Here is a 26,069-nt window from a genome sequence, read left to right on the forward strand (position 1 = left end):
TTTTGGAGTAAGGGGGGAAAACAATAGATGAAGCTGACCATGAAGAGAAACTCCATGGAGAAAGTTCCCTGAACTGCTGCTGTCAGGTTGGTCAGAAGAAAATGGAGAGGGAAGGTGCTCACCTTGTCCCTCAAAACATGGGCAGATAACCACAAATGTTCGGGGAGGGGGCATCAATTCCCAGAATAGAGCTCTCAATGGGCACAGGACCCAGACATGGGACTACAATGACCTTGAACAACTGAAATTCCCCTATGCATAGCAAATTGTTGCATTTCTGTTGGACAGATCATCTGGGGAAAAAAGCAACCTCAGGCAGAAATAAAGCTTAGGTGTAAGTACATGGAATTCTACTGACCTCTACTGGAGAACAGCAGAAATTACTCAAAAGCAGAAATTCCAAGAAATCAGGTAACATTTTTTTTCCTGTCCTTGCATAGATTATATGGCTTAGACTCAGCCAGCAAAAAACAGTACTAAATCACAGTAGTACTGTTGACATACTTATTTTCCCAAATTTGCATTGGTGCATCTCCAATTTTTCTCTGCTCCCGTAAGAACTCTTCCAATGTTTACATCTGGGTTCAAAAATCACATTCAGACCCTCTGAAGGCTTGGTATATGCTAGGGACTCACACACATTGTCTTCCACTTCAAGGGTGGAACTTCTTTAACTTCTTTATCATTTATATTATGTCCAACTGGATAACCTGAGGTTAGGTTAACACTAACCTCCAAGCTGTGATTTGAAACCATGGTTTGAACTAGATTTGCAAGGAGTTTCACTAACAATAGTTTGCCCAATTCAGAGATCGCAGGGGACTATAGTCCTATTCAGGTGAACCCCTCATGACAGGGGAGTGGGGATGTGCCTGTTGACCTGCCCCCCTCCGTCACATTCTGATCAGCCTGTAACTAGGGATGCTGGGGAAATTCAAGACGGATTAAAATGAGCTCAGATTTCTAAGAATCCGACCTGCAGAATCTACTGCTGAGCGCCCCCCTCAGGCCGTGCGGAGTCTGTAGACTTTCGGATGTCTTTGTTTACTTTCCCGAAATTTATAAATATAAATCCATAGAAAAATACTATGTTTCTACCAAGGAAGCATTGAATGGAATGGGGGACAATACACTAAACGTTACATACTGAGGACAATTATGTAAATACTTGCGTAAATATTTACATAATTATTTCCGTATTTTTCCACATGACGAAAAGAATTCACATCCGTCTGTGGGCGGATGATGGAACAAAAAGCACCCGACAATCCGCAAAACAGACGGAGAGGATTTTACACAGTCCGTTCATCCCTACCTGTAACCACAGCCCTCCATGCACTGGAGCCAATGATCTGCAGCCGGGAACCTGCTATACTTGTGTGTGCACACAACCAGGGTTTTAAACTGCACAGGGAGCCTACACAAGTACAGGCAGTTCCCTGCTGCAGAATTTTGGTCTCAGTGCATGGAAGGCTGTGGTTACAGGTAGGGATGAACGGACTGTGTAAAATCCTCTCCGTCTGTGTTTTGCGGATTGTCAGGCGCTTTTTGTTCCATCATAAGGAACGCAGCAGAGGGGGAAAGGAACAATTGCATCCCCCCCTCCCCCCCGACTACATTGGTGGAACAAGTAAATAGGGGTAATGTTTAGAGGAAATCTGGTAATGGTGGAGGGAACATGTGGCACATTTCCAACCCCCCAAAACCAGAAGCCCCAAAATACAGCCAAACAAAATTGGGTAAACGCTCAAAAGGTTGTTTTACTCATGATTATACTCATTCCTGTCAACCTTCTGATGCTTATGAAAACAAAGCCAGATCTCACTCAAAGCCTCTAAAACATTCCAGCACGGTGTAGTACAGGGCTGGGTAACCTCTGGCTTACGGGCCAATTTGGCCCACCAGGCCAGCCCAACTGGTCTACAGGGCCACAACCAAAGCCCCTCCCCAAGCCCCACCCCTTAGCTAGAGGGGAGAGGAATCCCCACAGTTCTCTCTGATCAATGATCAGAGGTGACAAAAGGGATTCCCCTGTATGCTGCTCCCCCTCCCAAATGCAGTGTGCCAAGGGAAATCCCCACTGCTACCTCTGATCACTAATCAGACATAACAGTGGGGAGCGGGAAGGTATGGGGCAGTACTTTGGTTGGGGACCAGATGACATCAGGGCTTGTAGCCAAGCCTCTGGTGTCATGGGCATACACCATCCTGAACTCCTTGGAGGAAAAGCAGGATATAAATGATGGCAAAATGCTTTTAGTACTATTACAGTATTATGATTTTGAATAATGTTGTCATGAAAATGAGATCTACCACTATAATATAGACAGGCAAGTACCTAAACATAAAGGCACTTAAAAACGATGGGCATCCTATTAAAATACAAGCATATCAGTATGGAATAATACTTACAGTACTATGGAACACAACACTGTGGCCTTTTCCTAAACTTTCTATATGAGCAGAGAGGTTGAAGCAGATGGCGCGATGTCGTATGGCGTCTAGAGTTTGTGCATCAAAGAAGTCATGTGGTCTTGCTAGAAAAGAAGAAAAAGCCTTCAATATTAATGTAAGAGATATGTTAAGTATAAACTTCACTGGTCTTATTCTAGTAGGAAGTAACATTTCTCAGTCTAACTGAAAAATCACTTTGGATCAGTTTTGGACTGACTCCTGAAAATAGTTGAAATAGTTGAAATATTTCTCTTCAAAGCACTTGCTTTTAGGGTGGCAAGCTTCTTGTAGGTGTAACTCTAAAAGAACTATTCTTATCCTTGATTGTTTTGTCAACATTTAACTTGTTCAATGCCATCCAGAGAAAAGGATGCATGTAAAGTAGAAAACAGTAATCAGCTTGACTGAAATAGCAGTAGCCTTTGGGGAGGTACAATTTCTTCTGGCCAGCATATTTAACTAAAGGTAAAAGTAATAATTAAAACATACTGTGTTCCAAAGGTTTTTGTTTATATGTAAGTTTTCCCAGTAGGGTATTATATTTATTTCTACATTAGAATAAACCTAATACGATGATCTTTTAAAATTACAGAAATAGACTGAACCTCTGTACTTTTCTCCTTTATAAGCAAAACACTGATGGGAGGGGGGAAGAGGGAGAGAGAGACAATTATTTCATCATTTAAACTCAGTGCGATCCTATCATCAACTAAATCAGCCCATGTTTTTTAGCCTGAAGGGCCACGCAATTTCCATAATAAATCAGCATAAAACTAAAAATATAGAAATATACATATTACTTACAAAAATTGCATATTGTGCACTAAATTTTCTACATCACCCAATACGCACACACAGTAAAGAGAAATGAACATAACATTATAACTTGCTAGTTATCTCCATAACAAATACCAGTCTTAAACTTACAGTTTTAGCTGAAGTAGAATCAACATCCTTCTAGGACTGCAAAATCTTTAGTTGGCAGTCTATACGTATCAGTTGCTTACATTTGGTACTAGACCACAGAATTATGTTCCACTAAGACTAAGCTTTAGAGCAATTTTGGGAAATAAGATCTTAAAGATCTAAGTAAATCTTTAAGTATATCAGAAACACGCAATTTAAAATAACTTTAGTTTAGGATGGCATTTAAATGAACTCTTATATGTATATAAATGTTGACACATAACATGCTAACTGCAAAAACTCCAGAACATTTACTCCAAGTTGTATAAAAAATAGATTTTCATGTCTAGCAAATGGAAAGTAATGGGCATATGCAAAAAGAAACAGTGACAGTGTTATATCATGGCCTGATATATAGGTTGAAGTGATAATCAGTGTCTGTACCACAAAATAAGTAAGTATGTGGAAACATTTTGCATAAGCCCCACTAGAAATAAATGCAGCTCAGGTGCCATATCAGGTACCCTCCAAGAATGTGAAGAACCTTGTGAATGATGCATGACACTTTTCATTCACGCTATGCTAATTTGCTTTAAAATGCTAGAAACTCAAAATACTGTCAAGAAACACAAAACAAAGACTGCACTGAGGCCCACTTTAGTGCTTTTTAAATTGCTACCCAGATTCTATTTAACAAACTATACGAGTGTCTCAAGCGCAATTCAAACCATTTTCCAAACCTTGGTTCGGAAGATCAGAAACAAGCCACAAACCCCATCCAGCATGGCTTTACTTTCAGTTTAGTGGTAACCATAGTTTGCTGCAACAAGTGGTTTCCACTTCTGGCTTGGAGGGAGGGCAAGCATTAACCACGTGTTGCCATTTTAGACATCTCAACTATGGTTATTGCTAAACTGCAAACTGGAAGTGAAGCTGAGTGAAGGTTGGAGGGAGCGTGAGAGGCCATGCCCCCAAAGTGAGTCTTGGTATATTGGGAACAGAGAATCTGAGGGGAGAAGTATAACTGAGCAGACATGGTTCGTATCTTTCAGGGAAGCCAATATCCTTGTGACTGCTTATGCAATCGGCTATGAAGGTATCTACAGCAAGAAATAGGAGAAAATACATTGATTCATCTTTATACAACAGCTCTTTAATTCACAATACAAGCTAAGAGACAACATGTATTTTCTGACTGGTTATTTATTGCAGCAGAAAGGGAAGCAAAAGGGAAAAATAGGGAATCAAGTTTCTGAACCCTAGCTGCTAGTGTAAAATATTCAAAACTGTAATCTAAGCCTTAAAACTTGATACAAGCTTCTTTTTTTAAAAAAAGATTCAAAACGTTATTCACCACCTTCTTGTTACTTCACATGCTGCATAAGTATCTGTCCTTTATATTTGTAAACAAGGGCAGGAAGCTTACGTCCTCAACATAAGAGTGCTGCTGGTTTGTATAGCATGAATATGCAACTGTTTGCTGCCAAGTAATTCAAAACTGGTATGCTGAAATTAAATCAGAAATACAGGGACAAAGTTTGCCTTTTTAATTTACTTGTTTGCCACAAAACCAGCAACTATAAAATTATGATTAACAAGAAATAGGCTCTGCACTACTATGAAGCCTTATACAATTTCCATTTGGACAAATCAAGTATAGCAGGTTTGGGACAGGCTGTACTACTAAAATTAAAAGAGAAATATCACCAATATTTATTTTTATGAGAAGCACTGATTCACACTATACTATGTTTTTAAATCTAAAACTTTAAATGGTAGCAAAAGTGTTTGACCTAAGATATGGATTATTCACCATGAAGTTTTATCTAGAGGGGAATGCAAAAAAGCAAATCCAAATTCCCCTTGGGGCAAAGAACAAGTTACACAGTTCTTTGGATCCTGGCCTCGATCTCAAGATATGTAAATTCTTTCCACTGACAAAAGTGGTAATTTAAATGGCAATCCAGCATGCAGGGCACAGTCCTAAAGGGACAGTCAGCGGAACTCGGAGGAAGCCGACTATTCAATGCAGGGCAGGCAGAGCACAGAGTAGGGGTGTACGAAACCCCACTTACCTCCGTCTGCTGGGGTCCGCAGGAGGGGGGAGGTGATCCGTCCCTCCCCCCCGGAATCTTCCCCGACCGGCCACAGCCAGGCTGCGGCTGCAAATGGCGGCCGCTATGACGTCTGCCATTTGCATCCCTGCCAAGCTGTGATAGGCTATGTACGCATCTACGTAGCCTATCACGGCAAAAGGCAGGGATGCAAACGGCAGCCGCTACGCCATTTACGTCCCTGCCTTTTGCCGTGATAGGCTACATAGATACTTACGTAGCCTATCACGGCAAAAAAACAGGGACGCAAATGGTGTAGCGGCCAGCATTTGAGTCCCTGCCTTTTGCCATGATAGGCTATGTAGATACTTACGTAGCCTATCACAGCTTGGCAGGGATGCAAATGGCAACTGCTACGACGGCCGCGATTTGCGGCCGCAGCAGGCCGGCAGTAGCCAGAAGACGACCTGGAGCCACTGCTGGAGCCGCCGCCATCAGGTGGGTCCGTTCTGAGGGGGGGGGGATTTTGGGGGGTGGCGGGGGGGTAGTCCGTTCCGCCACGGACTCCGGGGGGGGCGGATTCTAAAGAATCTGGCCTCACTGGAGTCCGTGGTGGAATTCTCCAACATCCCTAGCGCAGAGGGGATCTTCTCTGCACTCCGGCCGCTCTGCATTTGCAGCTAGATGGCTGAGTTTGGCTGTCCAGCCAGGGCATCTCGGAGCAGGGACAGACGGCACATAGGAAGCATTGTACCAGCACTTCCGCGGTCCCCTCCCCTAGGAAGGCCCCCTTTTGGGGTACTCTGCGCTGCTCTTCTGAGGCGGCGGGGAGGGAGCAGGGAGTTGGATTTCTGGAAACCAAGTTTGGTTCCCATAAACCAAAAAATCCTATGGCCATCTAGACACTGTCTAGCGGCCATAGGATTGTGCCCTAATAATTGGATATTTCCTTTAATGCTTATCTGCTTTTGGTACATATATAATGTACGCAACAAAACATGGTGTAGCTGAGTGTAAATCAAAATCAGCGGATAGAAGTGGACTGCATACAGTAGAAGGCTTTAGTTTTTTGAAGGATGCTTCATGCAGGGTTGGCTTACATAAGCATATACATCATTTGACAACTCTCAGCCAAACACGTGAACTCACTCCAACATGGAGATACATTTTGTTTACATCAACACTGAAGGATAAAATACTATATGAGGCATTAATCTATGATGACTGATTCAGATATGCAAGTTATCACATTAAGCTCCAAGAAAGAAATGGTGAACATGCATGCATGAACCACCTCAAAGCCTGCCAGTTTGTCCAAAGACACTGGCTTGGATCAGGAGATATCTTGTGGAAGAGGAAAAGCACTTCTACTTGCACAAGACAGCCCTGCTAAATTCCTTCAGATTCCCTGTCCTGCTGCAGCTCCCCATATCCCATCCCACACCATCCCACAGGGGCCATCAATCCTTAGGATCAGCTTGGGGGTGGGGGTTGCAGACGGGAGGAGCAAGGAAAACCAAGTTGCATGAGTGGAGTTCTGGTCTACCTTCTCTGGATCCAACTCTACAGCTTTAATTGTATTTTTATTTTTTTCTTTATGCTTTACTTGCATTTGTGCTCATCTAAGTAATCAAGTAAGAACAGCAGCAATTGCCAAAGAAGGCAGCACTTTAGTTGGATCCTAAGAGACATACATTTTAAAAGTTCGTTAATAATGGATTAAAGTTTATTCTGAAAGTCTTATAATTACACTCTTAAAGCCACAAATACTGCATAATCAGAATGTTTACCATTATAAGAATTGCGTAAAAGAAAACATAGACGCATGGTCAGGATGGGCAGAATAAAAAAAACTCCAAAAGAACTACAATACTCATGCTCTGATCATTTAGGTAATGGCCACAAATATGCAGAAGAGCTAATCTAATGTCTAGAAAAGCCTCTTCAAAGAGCCACCAAAACAGGGCAATTCATGTTGGAATTCTGAATAAAGATAGGAGACCCCATAAGAACATTTCACTCAAGTTTAGTCACCTTTCAAAAAAAAAAAAAAAAGAAAGAAGATCAAGCAAAGAAGATTTTTCCAGCTAGATATCAACACACAAGAGGTTTTCAACACCAGCCAACATGGGTCATATGTAACAGTGCAGGCACAAGACTGAAGATCTTTTAGCTGTGGATAAGAGACCGGGGTTGAACCATAGTATTATATTCTCACTAGCATCAAGTTCCCCCGCCCACCCCAGAATGAATTCCTCCTGCACTTTTCTTGCTAGCCTTAAGACTTAACCATGGCTAAACATTACATCAGCACTGACGTTATCCATTTTTAAACACTGACCATTGATGGGAGAGTGCAATCGTGTGGTTCACTCTCAATCTCCTGCTGCACAAACTGGTGTGCTACAAAAGGCCTCCACACATCCCACCTCCTAAGCAAGGGTGGCTAACTTCTGGCCCTCCAGAAGTGTTGCTCTACAACTCCCATCATCCCTCACCATTGGCTATGTTGGCTAAGACTGATGCGAGTTGTAGACCAAAACATCTGGAGGGTCACAAGTAGCTCACCTCTGTCCTAAAGCCTTACACATTTCTGTGAAGTATGGTGTGGCTATCACCTATAAAACTGTAACACATCCCATTTCTGGACTCAGATAACATTATGATTAGCCACATGTCAGTCTATAAGAACCACTCTGGGTCCAGGAAAGAACAGGTACCTTTCAATTTCCCCCACAAAATGTTCCCCTCAATTGTGAAGCATCTGAGTCTATTCTGGATGGCCAAGTTGTTTAAAGAGAGACCAACACCACAGCTTAGGCTGGTACTCCATCTACGCCCTTATCTGGACAGAGATAGGCTAGCTACAGTTATTCATGCTCTAATAACCTCTCATTTGGATTACTGCAATGCGTTATACGTGGGGCTGCCTTTGAAAATGGTTCAGAAACTTCAGCTAGTCCAAAATAGGGCAGCAAGGTTGTTAACAGGGACTGGCCAACGAGATCACATTACGGCAGTACTTTGCCATCTGCACTGGCTGCCAGTCCATTTCCAGGTCAGATTCAAAGTGCTGGTATTAACATTCAAAGCCCTTAATGGCTTGGGGCCAGGTTATCTGAAGGATCGCCTCCTCCTGTATGTGCCTGCCTGGACCCAAAGATCATCCTCAGTGGTCCTTCTCTGTGAGCCCCTGCCAAAGGAAGTGAGGCGGGTGGCTACCAGGAAAAGGGCCTTTTCTGCTGTGGCACCCCGGCTGTGGAATGAGCTCCCTAGCGAGGTTCTCCTGGCACCTATGTAGTACTCCTTCTGGCGCCAGGTGAAGACCTTTTTATTCCCCCAGTATTTTAGCATTTTAGCTTCCTAGTTTTTTTAGCTTTGGTATTTTAAATAGCAAACCTGCATTGCTGCTAGGTTTTATTCTGGTTGTATTGTTATATTGTGGTTTTAAGGCTTTCATATTTTATGGTTTTATCCTGAGCTTTCTGATTTTAATTTCTGTGAACTGCCCAGAGCTCTTCAGCTATTGGGCAGTATAGAAAATAAATAAATAAAATAAAATAAACAAAGTTGCAGGGTAGCCAGACTGCAGCCTATTCCACTATGCCTGTAAATCTATTCTCAAAACTCTGCCCCGGGAATCCATATCTCCTCTGAAATTTCATCTTTGTCTCCTTTATTCACATAAACTAATCCCAATGGTAAAAGTTGCCCAAAGCTTTCTAAGATCAGCACAGCCTTGTCTGTGTAGCGACAATCCCACATAAACAAAGAACAAATAGATGGCTTCGATCTCTACAAGTCACAATATCACATATGGATATCGCAAAGAACAAGCTTATGTGGAAATTTATTCTAAGAGGGTTTTTAAAAAACCAATTAAGCTTCATTGAGGATGGTTCTAATGTGAACCATCAAGTTCAGTCTATAAAAGTGAATTTAATTTAACACATTAGCAGAACTTCCACACAGAGTTTGTCTTCAAGTTAGGTCTTATGGTTTCTGTTGTTTTAAACCTTGGGTCCTGACAGGGTTATGATGAACTTGTTTTAAAAATAGGGCAGTATCCAATCGGACACTAGCGCTAACGTAAACTGTGTTAAGGCAGCATAAGGGATCTCTAATGCAATTTCAATAGCACAACAGGATTTCCCAGAAAACCCAGGGAAGCACTAGCGTCTGACTGGATAATGCCTATAGTCTACAAGAAATGTGGCAATACAAATTACAATTTTACAACAAAAAAGCTCAAAGCTGCCATCTAGAGAATGATGCAGCATGCTTCAAAAGATCACCTTTTCCTTCAAAAAACCACAGCCATATATTGCCTGACAAGCCACACCCAAACTTTAGAATAATCCTCCAGTGTAGGGCAAGATGCTGCCAGGGGTGGGTAAGTGAAAAGTCCCAAGGCATTTGCACATGTGTAAAGCAGCTTCTGGATTACTACCCAGGCCTTAGAACCCCTTTATCATGTAGAGGCAACGCCAAAATCATTCATTCATTCAAAGGATTTCTACCCCACCCTTCAGGCAAATAAGGCTACCAGAGCAGCTTCCAAAGATCAAGATGACAACATCAGTAATAAGAACCATCATCCTTTGGTATGCTAAAACGTAACATATTCTGTTGGGTAAATGAAATCCAATAGAACTAGACTTTCTGTTGTAATTCTGAGGTTTCCAAGTTTCAGATTTGTAATTAAGCAAGCTCCTACGTACTTCAGCTCTATTCTGGTAAAGCATCTCCATTTCCCCTATGTTCCACAGAATAAGATCTTAAATCCAAAGCTGCAAACAAGGGGATTTGTCGGGGATGGCAAAGAGCCATTAACTAAAAATGAGCAAGCGGTCAGAAAAGGCAGTTTTAAAGGTTACGTTTGTCACAGAATTGCAGAAGCTGCATGTGCTTACGTAAAGAGCGCCTCCGTTTGTTCTTTAATTTCCTTCTTTTGTTCATTCCAGCTTTAGAAGGAGATTCTTCTTTTGCCTTTGGCTGATTGGTAACTTTTGAAGAATTCTGCTGGCTGAAGTGAGTTGGCACATGACGAGCCAGCCCGCTCTGAGAAGCAAAGCTAGCATTACACCCTCCAACGACACACTAAGGAAAACAAAATTGGAAACACTCAATTAAGCCAACGCTATACCCAAGAGGAGGAGCAAGGAAGTTGTTGATACACTCTTACTTTGTTCACCTGTTCTTTTCATAAGGGGGTTATAGCAAATTCAGTTAATGTATTGACAGGTACTTATTTCAAACAGAGAGTACTGACTGCAGATGTTATTAAAATAATTCTTTCCCTCCCCTGTCCCTAAAGCAGCACTGTGCATGGAGCAAGGAATGAGCTGAATCAAAGGTAACTTCCAACTGCTAGCGCACTGAATCCATTGTAAGGAACATAAACCTTTTTCTAGTTCTGTTAGGCACTGGGAGAACTTCTCAGGAGACGGTGAGCCTATAAAAAAGCCATGTGCTCTACTTGAAATAAAACGGAACTGGTTTGCTAAACTGATTTGTGAAAGAAAACTGACAGAAGAAATTGGTTCAGGATAATGTATGAGGGGGGCACATTTTATCTGAATGGTCTATGCCCTCAAACTGAGGACAGAAGTTGATAATGAGCACGCAGAGACAAGGGAAAGTCCATCAAACTTAATCCAGCTAAGGTGGGGTTCTGTTGGTCAGGAACTCTGGTGATCTTACCCAACCTGTCCTAGAAGGCATCTTACCTTGAAAGGTTTATCACCACTGTGTGTCAGCATATGCCGCTGCAACCAACTTTGACTTGTTGATGGTGTGTTATAGACTTTGCAGCCTTTCCATAAGCAAACAAATACCTAATAAGAGAAAACACAGCTATTAAGGTAGGATGAATGTCCATTTATTGCATGCTTTTAATATCCAAACTCTGGTACACTCTCAGCTTAAGTGATAAGACTCCAAAGTGAAGTGCCAATTATTTTAATTCAATGATTGTGACCGTTTTGATTCAGTATCAGACAACAGATTTCTATTGGAAAAGAATATGCAAACTTCTGCATTTAACACATTTCAAACTTCTCAGTGTGAACCCCCATGACTGGCTTACACCAGTTGCCACAACTCTGCTCTGTCTTAACATGCCAGCCAACCATGCACCTTAAGAAGTCCAAAAGATTACTACTGGCACACTACATTCAACTCTGTGACTTCATTTCATGAACAAATACAAATAACAAATACCAAAGTTAGTAATCCAAACAGAAATAGGCATCATATGGCAGAGCATCTCCATGCCTCACAAATGGGCCTAAGTGTGTAATGGTGCCCTCAAGAGGGCCTCTCCTGCACATCTTAATAACCAGGCAGTCATACAAGACAGGAGGACCATTAGGTAGCCAGGTCCTAAGCCATTTAGGGCTTTAAAAGTTAAAACCAAAACCTCGGAAAGCAATTTGCAACCAGTGCAGGCCTTTTAACATGGGTGTCATATGGTCCCAACACTATTAGCAGCCTAGCTGCTGCATTTTGCACTATCTGGCTTCCGGACACTCTTCAGCATGTCCATTACAGTTCAAGCTCTATCACAGAAATCGTGGATAGCTAGAATTTGGTTGCATGGAATCCGCTACCCCAGTGTGCTGTTTCAGGCAAGCTTCCCCCAGTCTTTCATTAGAAAGAAATTTCTATATTTAAAATATTCTGGCTCTGAAGATGAATGCCCAACGGTTCTGTTATCTCTATTTAAAAAGTGTCTTTTTCCATTTATTTTTCCACTTCTACACATAGGACGTTAAAAACATATATTGCTTCTGAACTCCAAGTCATAAGAACAAAATTTAAACCACTGATGCAAACAAGAAAAGCTACTTTAAAAGGAGCACAAACTAATTCAATATAGAATCAATATCAAGCTGCAAATTCCCAAATACGTTAACCGATCTCTGCCTTAAAACAAACTAAAGTAACCAGACATTCAAAAACCCACTTGCTAGTGGCATGTCTTCCTTGCCCTCTAACATGAAGGACATTCAACAGTTTACATCACCCCCCCAACCCACCCAATGCTCCCACTTGAGCTGTGGTTTTGAGAAGGTAAGAAACAGCAGGACACTCTCCCACTGTTTCTTACCTTCCCCTTACACAGGGGAAGTGAGAAAAATCCCCACCTCTTCTACAAGCTCCTTGGCCAAACCAGAGGACTTGGGAAGCAAAGGGAAGAGGGAGTCTCTGTGGGAAGCACAAAGAGTGAGTGGCTAGGAAGCCACACCAATATTTGAGGACTCCTGCCAGTAATTGTGTGGGCAACAAGGAAAATACACATTTTGGGTTGAGGGACTTATCAGCTGAAAGCCCCTTTAAATTAAGCCCACAAGGAATTTGCTGACCTCATGAAACAGAAAAAAAGGAATTATTTGCTATACGAGGTGTGCACGTAACATCCAACAAATAAGACATGAACTGTTCTACCAATTTAGCGGCAGGTGGTGCATGCCCACACATACCAAGCAGTAAATTGTCACCACCTTCTCAAATTTATGGCCATTCTTTATATGAACTGTAATAACATCCAACTATAGATGGCAAAATTCTCATGGAAATTACTATAAACATTCACTTTCTTAAGGCTAAGGAACAGAAAGGTGAACATCACCAGTACATGGAAGTTACCAGGAAACAGATTTAACAAGTAAGTTACAACTGTGTGTGTCAGGATTCCCTTTGCCCCCACTGAACTTCAAACACGGGATCAAACACAGACAAGAGGCTTCAATCTACAGCTTTTAATCCATTACCACAACGGGTCATACAGATGCAAATTCTCAGTGACTCTCAACATTAAAAAAACTAAGATCATGGCATCTGGCCCCATCACTTCCTGGCATATAGAAGGGGAAGAAATGGAAGCAGTGACAGATTTTATTTTCTTGGGCTTCAAGATCACCGCAGACGGTGACCGCAGCCATGAAATTAAAAGACGCTTGCTCCTTGGGAGGAAAGCTATGGCAAACACAGACAGCACAGTAAGAAGCAGAGACATCACCTTGCTGACAAAGGTCCGTCTAATCAAAGCTATGGTTTTCCCAGTAGTAATGTATGGCTGTGAGAGCTGGACTATAAGGAAGGCTGAGCGCCGAAGAATTGATGCTTTCGAACTGTGGTGCTGGAGAAGACTCTTACGAGTCCCCTGGACTGCAAGGAGGTCCAATCAGTCCATCCTAAAGGAAATCAACCCTGAGTGCTCATTGGAAGGACAGATAATGAAGCTGAAGCTCCAATATTTTGGCCACCTAATGCGAAGAGAAAACTCCCTGGAAAAGACCCTGATGCTGGGAAAGACTGAAGGCAAAAGGAGAAGGGGACAGCAGAGGATGAGATGGCTAGATAGCATCACGGATGCAATGAATATGAACTTGAGCACGCTCCGGGAGAGAGCGCAGGACAGGAAGGCCTGGCGTGCTATGGTCCATGGGGTCACGAAGAGTCGAACATGACTTAATGACTGAATAACAACTCAGTCTGCATGGAAATGCCTTTAGGGGGGTTCAAAAAGTAGCTACAATTTGAAAGAAAGGTGGTCCCACTAGCCTAAGTGAAGGGGTGGGGGAGGTCTCTCTTGCGCGCTCTCTCTCTCTGCTTCTAAGCGCCACTGTTCACTCAGGGAACAACAGGGCCAATCGGGTAGACTGTCTAAGTTCCGCCCCAGCCTCTCCCTCTTGGCTCTGCCTCTGTGTCTGGCATCTATTAATTCAGACTCCCCAAACCCTGCCTCTCCCTGTTCGCTGTCTCTAAGGGGTGTGTGTGAAGAGGGACCCTCCTCCTCCAGCTGGACCTTTGAAACCTGAAGAGCCTGCCTAGCCATGTCTGGACTAGCCTGGGAACAGACCTCCCCCATGTCTGGTGGTTCTTCTTCAGAATCTGAACTACTCTCCCACTCCCTGCACTCAGAAACACTCCTGACAGTGTGCAACATTTATTTTTATTTATTTATTTATTGCATTTCTATCCCGCCTTTTTTCCTCCAAGGAACTCAAGGCAGCGTACATGATCCTCCTCCTTCCTCCATTTTATCCTCACAACAACAACCCTGTGAGGTGGGTTGGGCTGAGTCTGTGACTGGCCCAAAGTCACCCAGTGAGCTTCTCTCAATGACCCAGTGCAGATATAATGTGCAATGTTTTAAAAGAGTAAGCCCCTGAGGAAGTCCTGTTTAGACTAAACATTGTGGAGTAAAAATATAAAAACATGTATGTAACAGAGTGCAAGCTGTACATTTTACAATTGACGTTTTAATGAAAACTTACAACTCTAATCATGATTAGCACTGGTGTACGTGCAAGACTAAATCATGGTTAAAGAGAACAAGGGAAGATAAGAATTTGCCCCAGAAAAGGGAGGAAGTCCACACTCCCGAGGCTGACTGCTAATCTGCAAACCATCAATTACAGGGAGTCAGTGTTATTTATTTATTGTATTTTTATCCCACTCCTCAGCCAAAAAAGGCTCCCGGAGCAGCTTACAATCAATGAACAAAGAAGACATCTCTGCATGGAGATGTGACATCTCCACCAGAGCCACAATTGGCATCACATTATTCTAGACTAAGGAGTAAGATCTAAACAGATTAACCTTTTAATGGTTTCTGAGAGAGTTACTCCTAAGCAATACTCTCAAGACAGGACATTTAAGGATTGCTTAGCCCAAATTATCAGGGAGGGAAGGTGGCAGGAATCAGTGTTATTCGATTATATAAAAGACTTAATTTTCCACTTACAGTGAAGGTTCCTCTCACAACAGACTTGACAGAATTGAACACTGGCCTATCAAGTCAGATCAAAGTTTTAGAGAATGTGTTTTATCAGGAACAGAGCTGTAAAATTTCTGGTAATTTTGAAGTCATGGGAAAAAATGGTTTGGGTTTTTTGGGGGGAGAAATGGAAAGTTGGGGGGAAATAAGCAATAGTTATTTTTCTTCTAGTACTCTTTACATATCTAAAATCATTTTGTTGCTTTAGGACAGCCTTCCCCAGCCTGAGGTCCTCCAGGTATTTTAGACTTCAGTTCCCATCAGCCTCAGGCAACATGGCCAATGGTCAGGAAAGCTGGGCATTATAGCCTAAGGGTACAATGTAGCCCCCCCTTCAGGGATCACTGCCTTGTTGTGGCGAAGGGGCTTGCTTAACTCAGTGAAGCCATAAGCTATGCCGTGCAGGGCCATCCCAAGACGGACAGGTCATGGCAGAGAGTTCTGACAAAATGTGGTCCACTGGAGAAGGAAATGGCAACCCACTCCAGTATTCTTGCCAAGAAAACCCCATGGAACGTATCACAAGGCTAAAACAGATGACGCCAGAAGATGAGCCCCTCAGGTCGGAAGGTGTCCAATATACTACTGGGGAAGAGCAGAGGGTATTTCCAAGTAGCGCCAGAAGGAGTGAAGTGGCTGGGCCAAAGCTGAAAGGACACTCAGCTGTGGATGTGTCTGGTGGTGAAAAGAAAATCCGATGCTGTAAAGAACAATATTGTTTAGGAACCTGGAATGTAAGATCAATGAATCAAGGTAAGCTGGAGGTGGTCAAACATGAGATGGCAAGATTGAACATCGACATCTTGGGAATCAGCGAACTAAAATGGACAAGCATGGGCGAATTTAATTCAGGTGACCATTATATCTACTACTATGGGCAAGAATACCTTAGAAGAAATGGAGTAGCACTCATAGTCAACAAAAGGGTGGGAAAAGCAGTACTGGGGTACAATCTCAAAAACGATAGAATGATCTCAGTACGAATCCAAGGCAAACCATTCAACATCACAGTAATTCAAGTCTATGCCCCAACCACTGAGGCCGAAGAAGCTGTGGTTGATCGGTTCTATGAAGACCTCCAACAACTTCTAGAACTAACACCAAAAAAAGATGTCCTCTTCATCATAGGGGACTGGAATGCTAAAGTAGGATGTCAAGAAATCACCGGGATAACAGGCAACCATGGTGTTTTGGTGAAATGAAGCAGGACAAAAGCTAATAGAGTTTTGCCAAGAGAACACGCTGATCATAGAAAACACTCTTTTCCAACAGCACAAGAGGCGACTCTACACATGGACATCACCAGATGGTCAATATCGAAATCAGATTGATTATGTACTTTGCAGCCAAAGATGAAGAAGCTCTATACAGTCAGTAAAAACAAGACCTGGAGCTGACTGTGGTTCAGATCATGAGCTGCTTCTTGCAAAATTTCAGCTGAAATTGAAGAACGTAGGGAAAACCACTAAACCATTCAGGTATGGCCTAAATCATATCCCTGATGAATATACAGTGGAGGTGAGGAATAGATTTCAGGGATTAGACCTGACAGAGTGCCTGAGGAACTATGGACAGAGGTCCGTAACACTGTTCAGGAGGCAGCAACGAAATTCATCCCAAAGAAAAAGAAATGCATGAAAGCCAAGTGGCTGTCTGAGGAGGCTTTACAAGTCACTGAGGAAAGAAGGGAAGCGAAAAGCAAGGCAGAAAGGGGAAGATATACTCAACTGAATGCAGAGTTCCAGAGAATAGCAAGGAGAGACAAGAAGGCCTTCTTAAATGAACAATGCAAAGAAATCGAGGAAAACAACAGAATGGGAAAGACTAGAGATCTCTTCAAGAAAATCGGAGATCTCAAGGGAATGTTTTGTGCAAAGACGGGCATGATAAAGGACAAAGAAGGCAGGGAACTAACAGAAGCAGATGAGATTAAGAAGAGGTGGAAAGAATACACAGAAGAACTATACAGGAAAGATCTGAATGTCCCTGATAGCCATGATAGTGCGCTCACTGAACTTGAGCCAGAAATCCTAGAGAGTGAAGTCAAGTGGGCCTTGGGAAGCATTACTAACAACAAAGCTAGTGGAGATGACAGTATTCCAGCTGGGCTATTTAAAATCCTAGAAGATGATGCTGTTAAAGTGCTGCACTCAATATGCCAACGAATTTGGAACACTCAACAGCGGCCACAAGACTAGAAAAGGTCAGTTTATATTCCAATTCCAAAGAAGGGCAATGCCAAAGAGTGTTCAAACTACCGTACAATAGCGCTCATTTCACATGCCAGCAAGGTTATGCTCAAAATCCTACAAGCTAGGCTTCAGCAGTATGTGAACCGAGAACTACCACAAGTACAAGCTGGGTTTCGAAGAGGCAGAGGAACTAGAGATCAAATCGCCAACATTCACTGGATCATGGAGAAAGCAAGAGACTTCCAGAAAAACGTCTATTTCTGCTTCATTGACTACACTAAAGCCTTTGATTGTGTGGATCACAACAAACTGTGGCAAATTCTTAAAGAGATGGGAGTACCAGACCACCTTACTTGTCTCCTGAGAAACCTGTACGAGGGTCAAGAAGCAAAAGTAAGAACTGGACATGGAACAACCGATTGGTTAAAAATTGGGGAACGAGTACGACAAGGATGTATATTGTCGCTCTGCTTATTTAACTTATATGCAGAGTACATCATGAGAAACGCCGGGTTGGATGAATCACAGGTCAGAATTAAGATTGCCGGGAGAATTATCAACAACCTCCAATATGCAGACAATACCACCCTAATGGCAGAAAGCGAAGAGGATCTAAAGAGCCTCTTGTTGAGGGTGCAAGTGGAGAGTGCAAAATTTGGTTTGAAACTCAACATTAAAAAAATGAAGATCATGGCATCTGGCCCCATCGCTTCCTAGCATATAGAAGGGGAAGATATGGAAGCAGTGACAGATTTTATTTTCTTGGGCTCCAAGATCACTGCAGATGGTGACTGTAGCCATGAAATTAAAAGAAGCTTGCTCCTTGGGAGGAAAGCTATGGCAAAACTAGACAGCATAGTCAGAAGCAGAGACATCACCTTGCCGACAAAGGACTGTATAATCAAAGCTATGGTTTTCCCAGTAGCAACTTATGGCTGTGAGAGCTGGACTATAAACAAGGCTGAGCGCCGAAGAATCGATGCTTTCGAACTGAGGTGCTGGAGAAGACTCTTACGAGTCCCCTGGACTGCAAGGAGGTCCAATCAGTCCATCCTAAAGGAAATCAACCCTGACTGCTCATTGGAAGGACAGATACTGAAGCTGAAGCTCCAATATTTTGGCCACCTAATGCGAAGAGAAAACTCCGGAAAAGACCCTGATGCTGGGAAAGACTGAAGGCAAAAGGAGAAGGGGACGGCAGAGGATGAGATGGCTAGATAGCATCACCGATGCAGTGAATATGGACTTGAGCACGCTCCGGGAGAGAGCACAGGACAGGAAGGCCTGGCGTGCTATGGTCCATGGGGTCACGAAGAGTCGGACACGACTTAACGACTGAACAGCAACAACAACGTAGCCCAATGTAGAAGGGAAACAGTTTGGGGAAGGCTGCCTTAAAGTTATATTATGTATAACTTGGTTTGCTCATAAAATTATTCTATTTAAAACATTTAAAAAGTAAATTCAGTTAGTAAATTTGTAATTATTGTCTGAATAAAGCTTTAAACAATCTCAGCCTATTATTTGAAGAGTGACATTTTATTCACTTTTGTAAGTAATTTCCATTAAGGAACATCTTTTTTTTTTTACTCCTTTTGAAATGTTCTCTGTAGCTGTTTCAATGCCATGCCTATGTCATAGGAAGTAGGGTACTGAATTTCTTTTAGGTAGAGAGGGTTTATTCTGGTGGCAGCAGGCTGAAGGTGCTATACCTGAGGCAGCATTTCCTAGTGGTGACATCTATGAGAACTTTATTAAAAATTGTGACAGCAAGTTCTGTAGAGCCAAGCCTCAAAGTTAACTTGAAAAAAAGAAACACAGGCGGGAGAACTCACATGCTGTTTCATCACATCTGGTGACGGTGGCAGAAAATCCTAGAGTGTTTTTTCACATGTGGGTTTTAGATTAGAACTACATTAATTGACTGCTTCTAACCAGAACAAGCAAAGAAACACAGGACTCTATAGAAAAAACCAAACTGGCAATAATGTACATTTTCTTCCATATTATGATACAGTGACTCGAAAACACATGTTGGGAAACCAAGCATGACCTGGAGCATCCCTAAATGTCTATCAGTAAAAGATACACTAAATCAATAATTTTAATAAGGAATTGAAGAAACAAGTATGCTGGGCATCTTACAGAGTGGATTAAAAAAACATTCTCCCCCATGGTTCATTATTTCCAGGCATTTTACATCTCTAGTCTTTCTATAAAAATCTTATTACATAGATTTTAGAAATCATTTGGGGGGAGTAGCGGCTGGATAACAATATATAAACACCTTGTTTTAAATTCTAAAAGAAAATATTTCATAATCCAAAGCTGTTCAATTTTACCAATTTTTCAGAAAACAACCCAAAAAGGTCCTTGGGTGGGAAAAAATGGGAGAAACTGTTTTTTCCCCAAATTTTTCCAGGTTTTTTTCCAGGCCTAGTCAGGTAGTAGAAATTAGTTTTTAAAAAAAAAAAAAAAATCTGCAATTTAGTAACAGCTTGCTCTGAAATGAAGTCACTGGCTTAAGGTTAACTGTGCACCTTTTCAACATTTTACTTGCTTTCAGAAGCTAAATGGTTGAAAGTGCAAAAGTTTTAGATTAGATTACATTCTCATACAACATAGCTGTCAGTTAAATTATATAGTGTCAGAGTGACACCACTTGACAGTCTGAACTTGCGCTATCACACTAGGACACCATAAATGTGAATAGCATTTAGTTACCTGAATGAAGAACAAGTGACTAGGAGTTCATCTGAAAGTCATAGCATCAGAACCCTAAGTGACTGTACGTTCACAGACAAACTCTTTGACCCCCTCCAAACCAATTCCATCATCTCCATATTAGACATCATAAAGACTACACATTGTGGAGAACGTGTGACTATTTTATTAACTCTCCTACACACACACTTTAAACAGACATTTCCTCTACCTGGAAAAGTGGCTTCTGTCAGTTCCTGGATCCTGTACAAGCTTCTAATCTTACCTTCAAAACCCTACATACCCTTGCCTCCATCCCTCACAATATCTCTACTTTTATATCCTGATACATGCCTATCTGTGACCTCAAGTTCCACCATTCTCAGACTTCTGAAAGTTGGTCCTTTCTCCCTTGCTGTCCCCCTTATGCCTGGTACTGCCTCTCAAAATGCCTCTGTGCCACTTCTCCTACTTCCATGAGATTGTTCCTCAAAACCCACCTTTTCCATGAAGCCTTTGGGACAACCTCATAGTCCCAATACCCTATTGTAACCAGGCCTAAGTAAGCGCAAATCAAATACATAATCTTCTCTCTATCCCTGCTTCCATTTCCCTCCCCTTCCTCTATTATCTCCCTTGTGTCTGCATCAAGCCTATTTTAGACACCCATTTTTGAAAGTTCATTGGTCTACTTTAAATACTATTAAATAATACTAATATTTAATATTTAATACTAATAAAGTATTTAATTATTCTAAAACTGTATATACCATAATTATGCAGCTTTCCCCGGAAAAGAAGTAGTTTAAGAGCAGCAGTAGCTAATTTTCAACACAGTACAGACACCATGGAACAGCAATAAGAAAATAAACCAACCCCTCCTCGTTGGCCATCTACGTGAATGGAGCGAATGTGATCTGCCAAATCTGGGCTGGAGTTGAAGCAAGCATGGCACTGGTCCCAACAGCAGTTATAAGCAATACTTTTTGCTGATGAAGCAGTAACGCCTTGTCCATTCATCATAACTGGAGTTGAACGTCCACTGGAAATTGTGCTGTCTACATCCATTATGGTACTGCTTATGCTACAAAAGGGGGGGGGGGAGAGAATGAGAATTATCAGCCATCTTGTCTTTTCAATACAGACACCATATTTCAAGCAAATATATATTTTAACTTAAATGGCAATACCCTAAATCCAAGCACTCACTATAAACAACAAATGCACATACATCACAAGGAAACATTGGTGAGTTTTAATTTTGATTCTGACTCAATATAGGTCCAAACGTGTGTGTGTGTTTTAACTTTTGGACATAAAATAACTATACACAAGTCTCAATCTGTGCTGGAAGACACTGTGTGCCAAATTCCATGTAATATTTTGCTCACAAAAGGGTAGAACAACTTCCAACCTGAGTAAAAAAGATTCTGTGAAAACACTTCTATCCCATGACTACTGCATTTACTCAACAACCTTTCATGAGGGAGTTTATCAAAAGCTTTTTGGAAGTATTCAGTGTCTACCAGATCATGCCCATCTACATGCTTCTTGAAACTCTCAAAGAACTAAAAAGGATGGGTCCCTCTCCCCTTGAGTTGCTTTCAATTTCTCAGATTTCCCTCAAACTGTCTTCTTTAACTGAATAGGGATATTTCTACAGAAGCAGAGGAGACACTGTCCAGAAAAAAATCCCATGGATATTTGCAGGGCGAGTGCACTCTTTATGCTGTAGCCAGACTGGTGCTTGATTACTCCCCTATATTTGCTGTATGGGGGGGGGGGGGACATTATGAGCCTCTGGTGGGATGCATTTAGCTTGGTGGGTCAGAGGTTCTGCAGAACTGTCCCAGGGAGAGAAAACTATTATTCCCAGTTGAGCAGTTGCCACCTATTTTTATTTTCTTGCCTAGCTCATCCATATGTGAGGCAGGACCAGAACTACAGAGATATATGGGAGAGCTAGTATGACATAAGGCAGGCGTGGGGAACCTTTTCCAGCCTGAGATCAGCACTGATTCTGTATAAGCTGACCACAGCACAACACAAGAAACCGTAAGTAGGTGGGTGCAAACACTCTCTATCTCACTTTCTCCTCCTCCCTACAGTGTTGTTTAGCATTTCAATCTGGATATGTTGTGCTCCTGGATACTTATTGGTTGTAATGACTGGTGTTTTGCTGACTGTTTATTTTATCTGTGGTGTTTGATTTTAAATGTTTGTTTTAATTTTGACTTAGTATTGTAGGTGTTAATGTTCTGCTTGTGGAAAAACAGATTATAAATTGCTGAAATATATATTAATGTCTTTTCTATAAAAATGTAAATGAAGTAAATACCTGTATACTGGCACATTTTGAACATGTTCAAGAGAAGTATTTTATGAATAAAGAGAATCACTGTCAACTGTTTGTGAAAATTATCTCCCCCTAACACCTACTAACCCCTTCTAAATGTTAACACCAGAGTAAAACCTTAACGCTGCTGAAGCATTTGGTTTTGGAGCTTTCAAGCTACAGTACAGAAAAGCAGCTGCATATTCCATCTTGGAAGCTTAGAAATTATTCTTGCCAATCATATCAAATCTGGTCAACTTTTGCAATGTCTTTGAAGACTGATGTATATTAACCTAAGCTGCACTTTAGGAGATGTTAACTAGTTAAGTGAAAATAGAAACTGGATTCCTGCCCTTCCTCAGCAAAACAGCATTCATCAAATATTGGCCCCATAAGCATCTCCTTCCAAAGGCATTGTACCACTGGCCTCGCCTATAATTAGTCATTAGCTAGATGTATCTTTGCTTTCTATATAAAATTCTGTTAAGAGGAACACAGAGATCCCAAAGGGACCTAAAGATACCTTAATTCAAAACTGAAGCAATGCTGAAGGAAATAGCAGGAAAGGAGCTGAATATAAACAGAGTTAACAGATACACATTTTCAAAGATGATGCTTTCCTCTGATTAACGAACAAAGCTCAAAAGGCCACAGTGAGGACACACAAGACACACGGATGCAGATCATGCACACATGTTGAAACCAGAGAGATCAAGCAATTGCAAAATATCAGCAGGAAAAAGATGAACATCTATACAGAATACACAGGAAAACCATTCCACAAGCAGAACTCTGCTCATGAAAGTGAAGATCCATTATCCTCAAACCTTGAGAATTTTTCAAAACACACTAGTAATTAGTTGCCTTTATAATAAAGAAAGGCAATTGAATCTGCTCATCCTCTCAATAATTGTGGGCCACAACGATGAGCTACTGGGATGCAAGTAGGTAATGCACAAATAGTCTGCCTAAAATATTTATATATGAGTTGTCTCATTGCTAATGGTGGCCATGTCCGGCTTACTACATTAATCTTTGTGAAAATGCTCTTGGTCAGTGCTAGCTACAAGCATTTGAGGTATTGGGTTAGAGTTTTCTAATAACTGGTTTTTAATAAAACAATCAATAAAGGTTTGCCATTATAAATTTCATCCATCCGCATTAGGAAAACTGTAGATCACAAACTACACCTGATATTTATTTTAGAACAAATGGCAAAAAGGGATCAATAGTTATATAAGCACTGAATGATTGTTTGGTTCAGTTCTATCTTCCCAGTTATAAAATGTCTCAAATTTGGGTGGGTGGGTGGGAATTAAGTGTTTTCCCCATTAAGAATACACGGATTCCATTTAACAAGCATTTCGGTAAGCAGCCAAATACCAGTTTAAGCAATTAGATTATTTTGACACAGATTGCCATCATAAACACAGTAAGGAAAAGACACTATTGAACACTGTGGGGCTTACTTCCAAGTAAACACGCATATGACTGCACTACATGTCTCTTCGTCCATTGTCTTCCTCTACCCCCTTCTTTCTTTTTCCTCATTTGTATAGAGTTAAATTGTAAGCCTCCAGGCAGGATTTTGGTCATTGTTAATTCCAATACTTTTGTACTGTACAGTGCCTTTTTTTTCTTTTAGGCACTTAAGAAATCAACATCATCGTGTCAGTATTTTCCTTCATTAAAAGGCAACACAACGAACACATAGCTACAGATATGCAGTTCAGTTGATTCCATCATTATTGCTAGTACTCCCCATTGGCAGATTCAATGAATAGACCTGGTATCTCAAAATCCATCTGTACCACACTCGTTAAAATTTTAAGGCCAAACTCAGCCAAGAATGTGTGCAAAAAATATCAATTGTAGCTTGCATTAAATAAATGCCACCCAGCCCAGTTAGACAAAACATTATGGAACAATTAAGTCAAATACATACAGGAAACCTAAGCTACTTAAATCTATCTATATTTGTGCTTTGTCATAAAACTTTCCCTCAGGCACAATTCAGGCCTAACAGATGGACCATTACATCAGTGGCCTTGGAGGCCAACATGCAGGCTGAATCTGATCAATAGGTGCGTATTTCAGAGATGCAAACCTTACACTAGTAGCACACACAACTATGTGCAATCAAAGGCTAAGCAGGCTGGTTAGGGGGAACCAACACAGAATATTGCCATGTTTTAAAAGCCAGCTAGAATTGCACTTTTTAAGTTGTATTTTAGGATTAGGATTCAACTTGAAAGTCAGTGCTAAAAATCACAAGGTCATCAACTAAACTCACCCCTCAGCCCAGTTCTCTGCATATTTTAATTGGTTCAAGAGGCAGCATGCAGACATGTTTCATTACCCCCCACCCCCACTCTATGTAATGCAAATGCAGGTATGGGCCTTTTCAATTTTTGTATTATTGACATCTGCTAGGACCCAGTGAATAGGGCCACTTTCCCTAGGGGGCTTATGGAACACCAGATTCCTTTCCTTTTCCACCGAATGGTGGCCTTTTATGCCAGAACTAGAATGAGCTCCACAAGCTGGGTCACTTGTGTTCCATCTTTGACTTGGAAGCGTTCAAAGAAACGTATCAGGAGACACTTGCTATAAGGTTAACTGTGTGATGTGCATTAACCATTAAGTGGACATTTCTTACTCTACGCTCCCTGGTTTCTCTCTGAAAAATGTAGTGCCAGTTCTCAGGCTTGGAGGCAATCCTCATTTTCTCAAGTTACATGAACAGGGTTGATTAACAGTCAACAGCCCATTTAATATCAAATGCACAAGTTGCTGGAAGAAAATAAATATGCAGAACCAGGTTTGCATTCTTTGGCTAACCCACAAAGCCCTTGTATTGCTAGCTCTAGAGATTTACACCCTTAAAATGAACTTAAGAATCACTATGAAGTGTGAAGTGTGAACTGAACTAAACTGACAAGCAGTTTTCCTGGGCATCTGTTTCTGAATACTATTGTATTTTCAAGGCTGCAACACAAAAGGTAAGAAATGGCTTTCATTTTTCAAAACTAAAGCACAGATTTAGAACAAAGATTTTTTTAAAATGCTCTCTCAACTGCTACCCCATTAATCCTCACAGGTAAGGTGGAAGGAAGAATAGTATTCAAACAAGTAGAGGGACACAAATCTATGGCCTTTATGAAGTACAATAAAATGCACTGCTCATGGCAATTTTACGACTAAGAAATCTGTCCTAAAAAGAACCAAGTGCTTTAATTCATAAATGTATGCTTCCCCATAGGCAGCAAGTCTGTTTTCCAGAAACCCAAGACCAATGAAAAAGTTTATTTATGACAACAATTTATATCCTACCTTTCTACTCACAAGATTAACACTCAAGGCTGCCAAGATCAAAAACCAAAACCATCAATAATTAAACAATTAAAACTCAAACACAGGAACAGTGTAAATGATAATTAAAATGTCAGTCAGCCTAAAACACCAAAGATAATGAACAGCGCACCTGCGCAAAGTTGTCTTCACCTGGCAGCAGAAGCTAAACAGAGGGGGCCAAATGAATCTCCTGCAGGAGAGACCAAAGAAAGGCCCTCTTGTGCATCCAGACTAACCTAGCATCCACCTATGTCAGAAGGCAGGGAAAGGCTTCTCCATCATAT

At 41.4% G+C, this 26,069-nt stretch overlaps 1 protein-coding gene across 4 annotated transcripts in view; it reads right to left on the reverse strand.

The window, feature by feature from the left end:
* AEBP2 (AE binding protein 2) overlaps positions 1 to 26,069 on the reverse strand; it is a 52,988-nt gene that overhangs the window by 12,745 nt on the left and 14,174 nt on the right. For all 4 annotated transcript variants that reach the window (XR_014784235.1, XM_084809194.1, XM_084809196.1 and 1 more), the window contains exons 2-5: positions 20,973 to 21,180; positions 11,144 to 11,251; positions 10,328 to 10,514; positions 2,413 to 2,537 (exon numbers count right to left, since the gene is read on the reverse strand). Coding sequence is in view for 3 of the 4 variants with exons in the window: in XM_084809194.1 (XP_084665320.1) it covers positions 2,413 to 2,537; positions 10,328 to 10,514; positions 11,144 to 11,251; positions 20,973 to 21,180 (628 nt within the window). In the remaining variant the exon portion in view is untranslated. The remainder of the gene's footprint in view (positions 1 to 2,412; positions 2,538 to 10,327; positions 10,515 to 11,143; positions 11,252 to 20,972; positions 21,181 to 26,069) is intronic.

The sequence above is a fragment of the Heloderma suspectum genome, chromosome 7, assembly GCF_057233095.1.
Source record: "Heloderma suspectum isolate Gila_16-S chromosome 7, 16-S_ref, whole genome shotgun sequence".
Classification (NCBI taxonomy): domain Eukaryota; kingdom Metazoa; phylum Chordata; class Lepidosauria; order Squamata; family Helodermatidae; genus Heloderma; species Heloderma suspectum.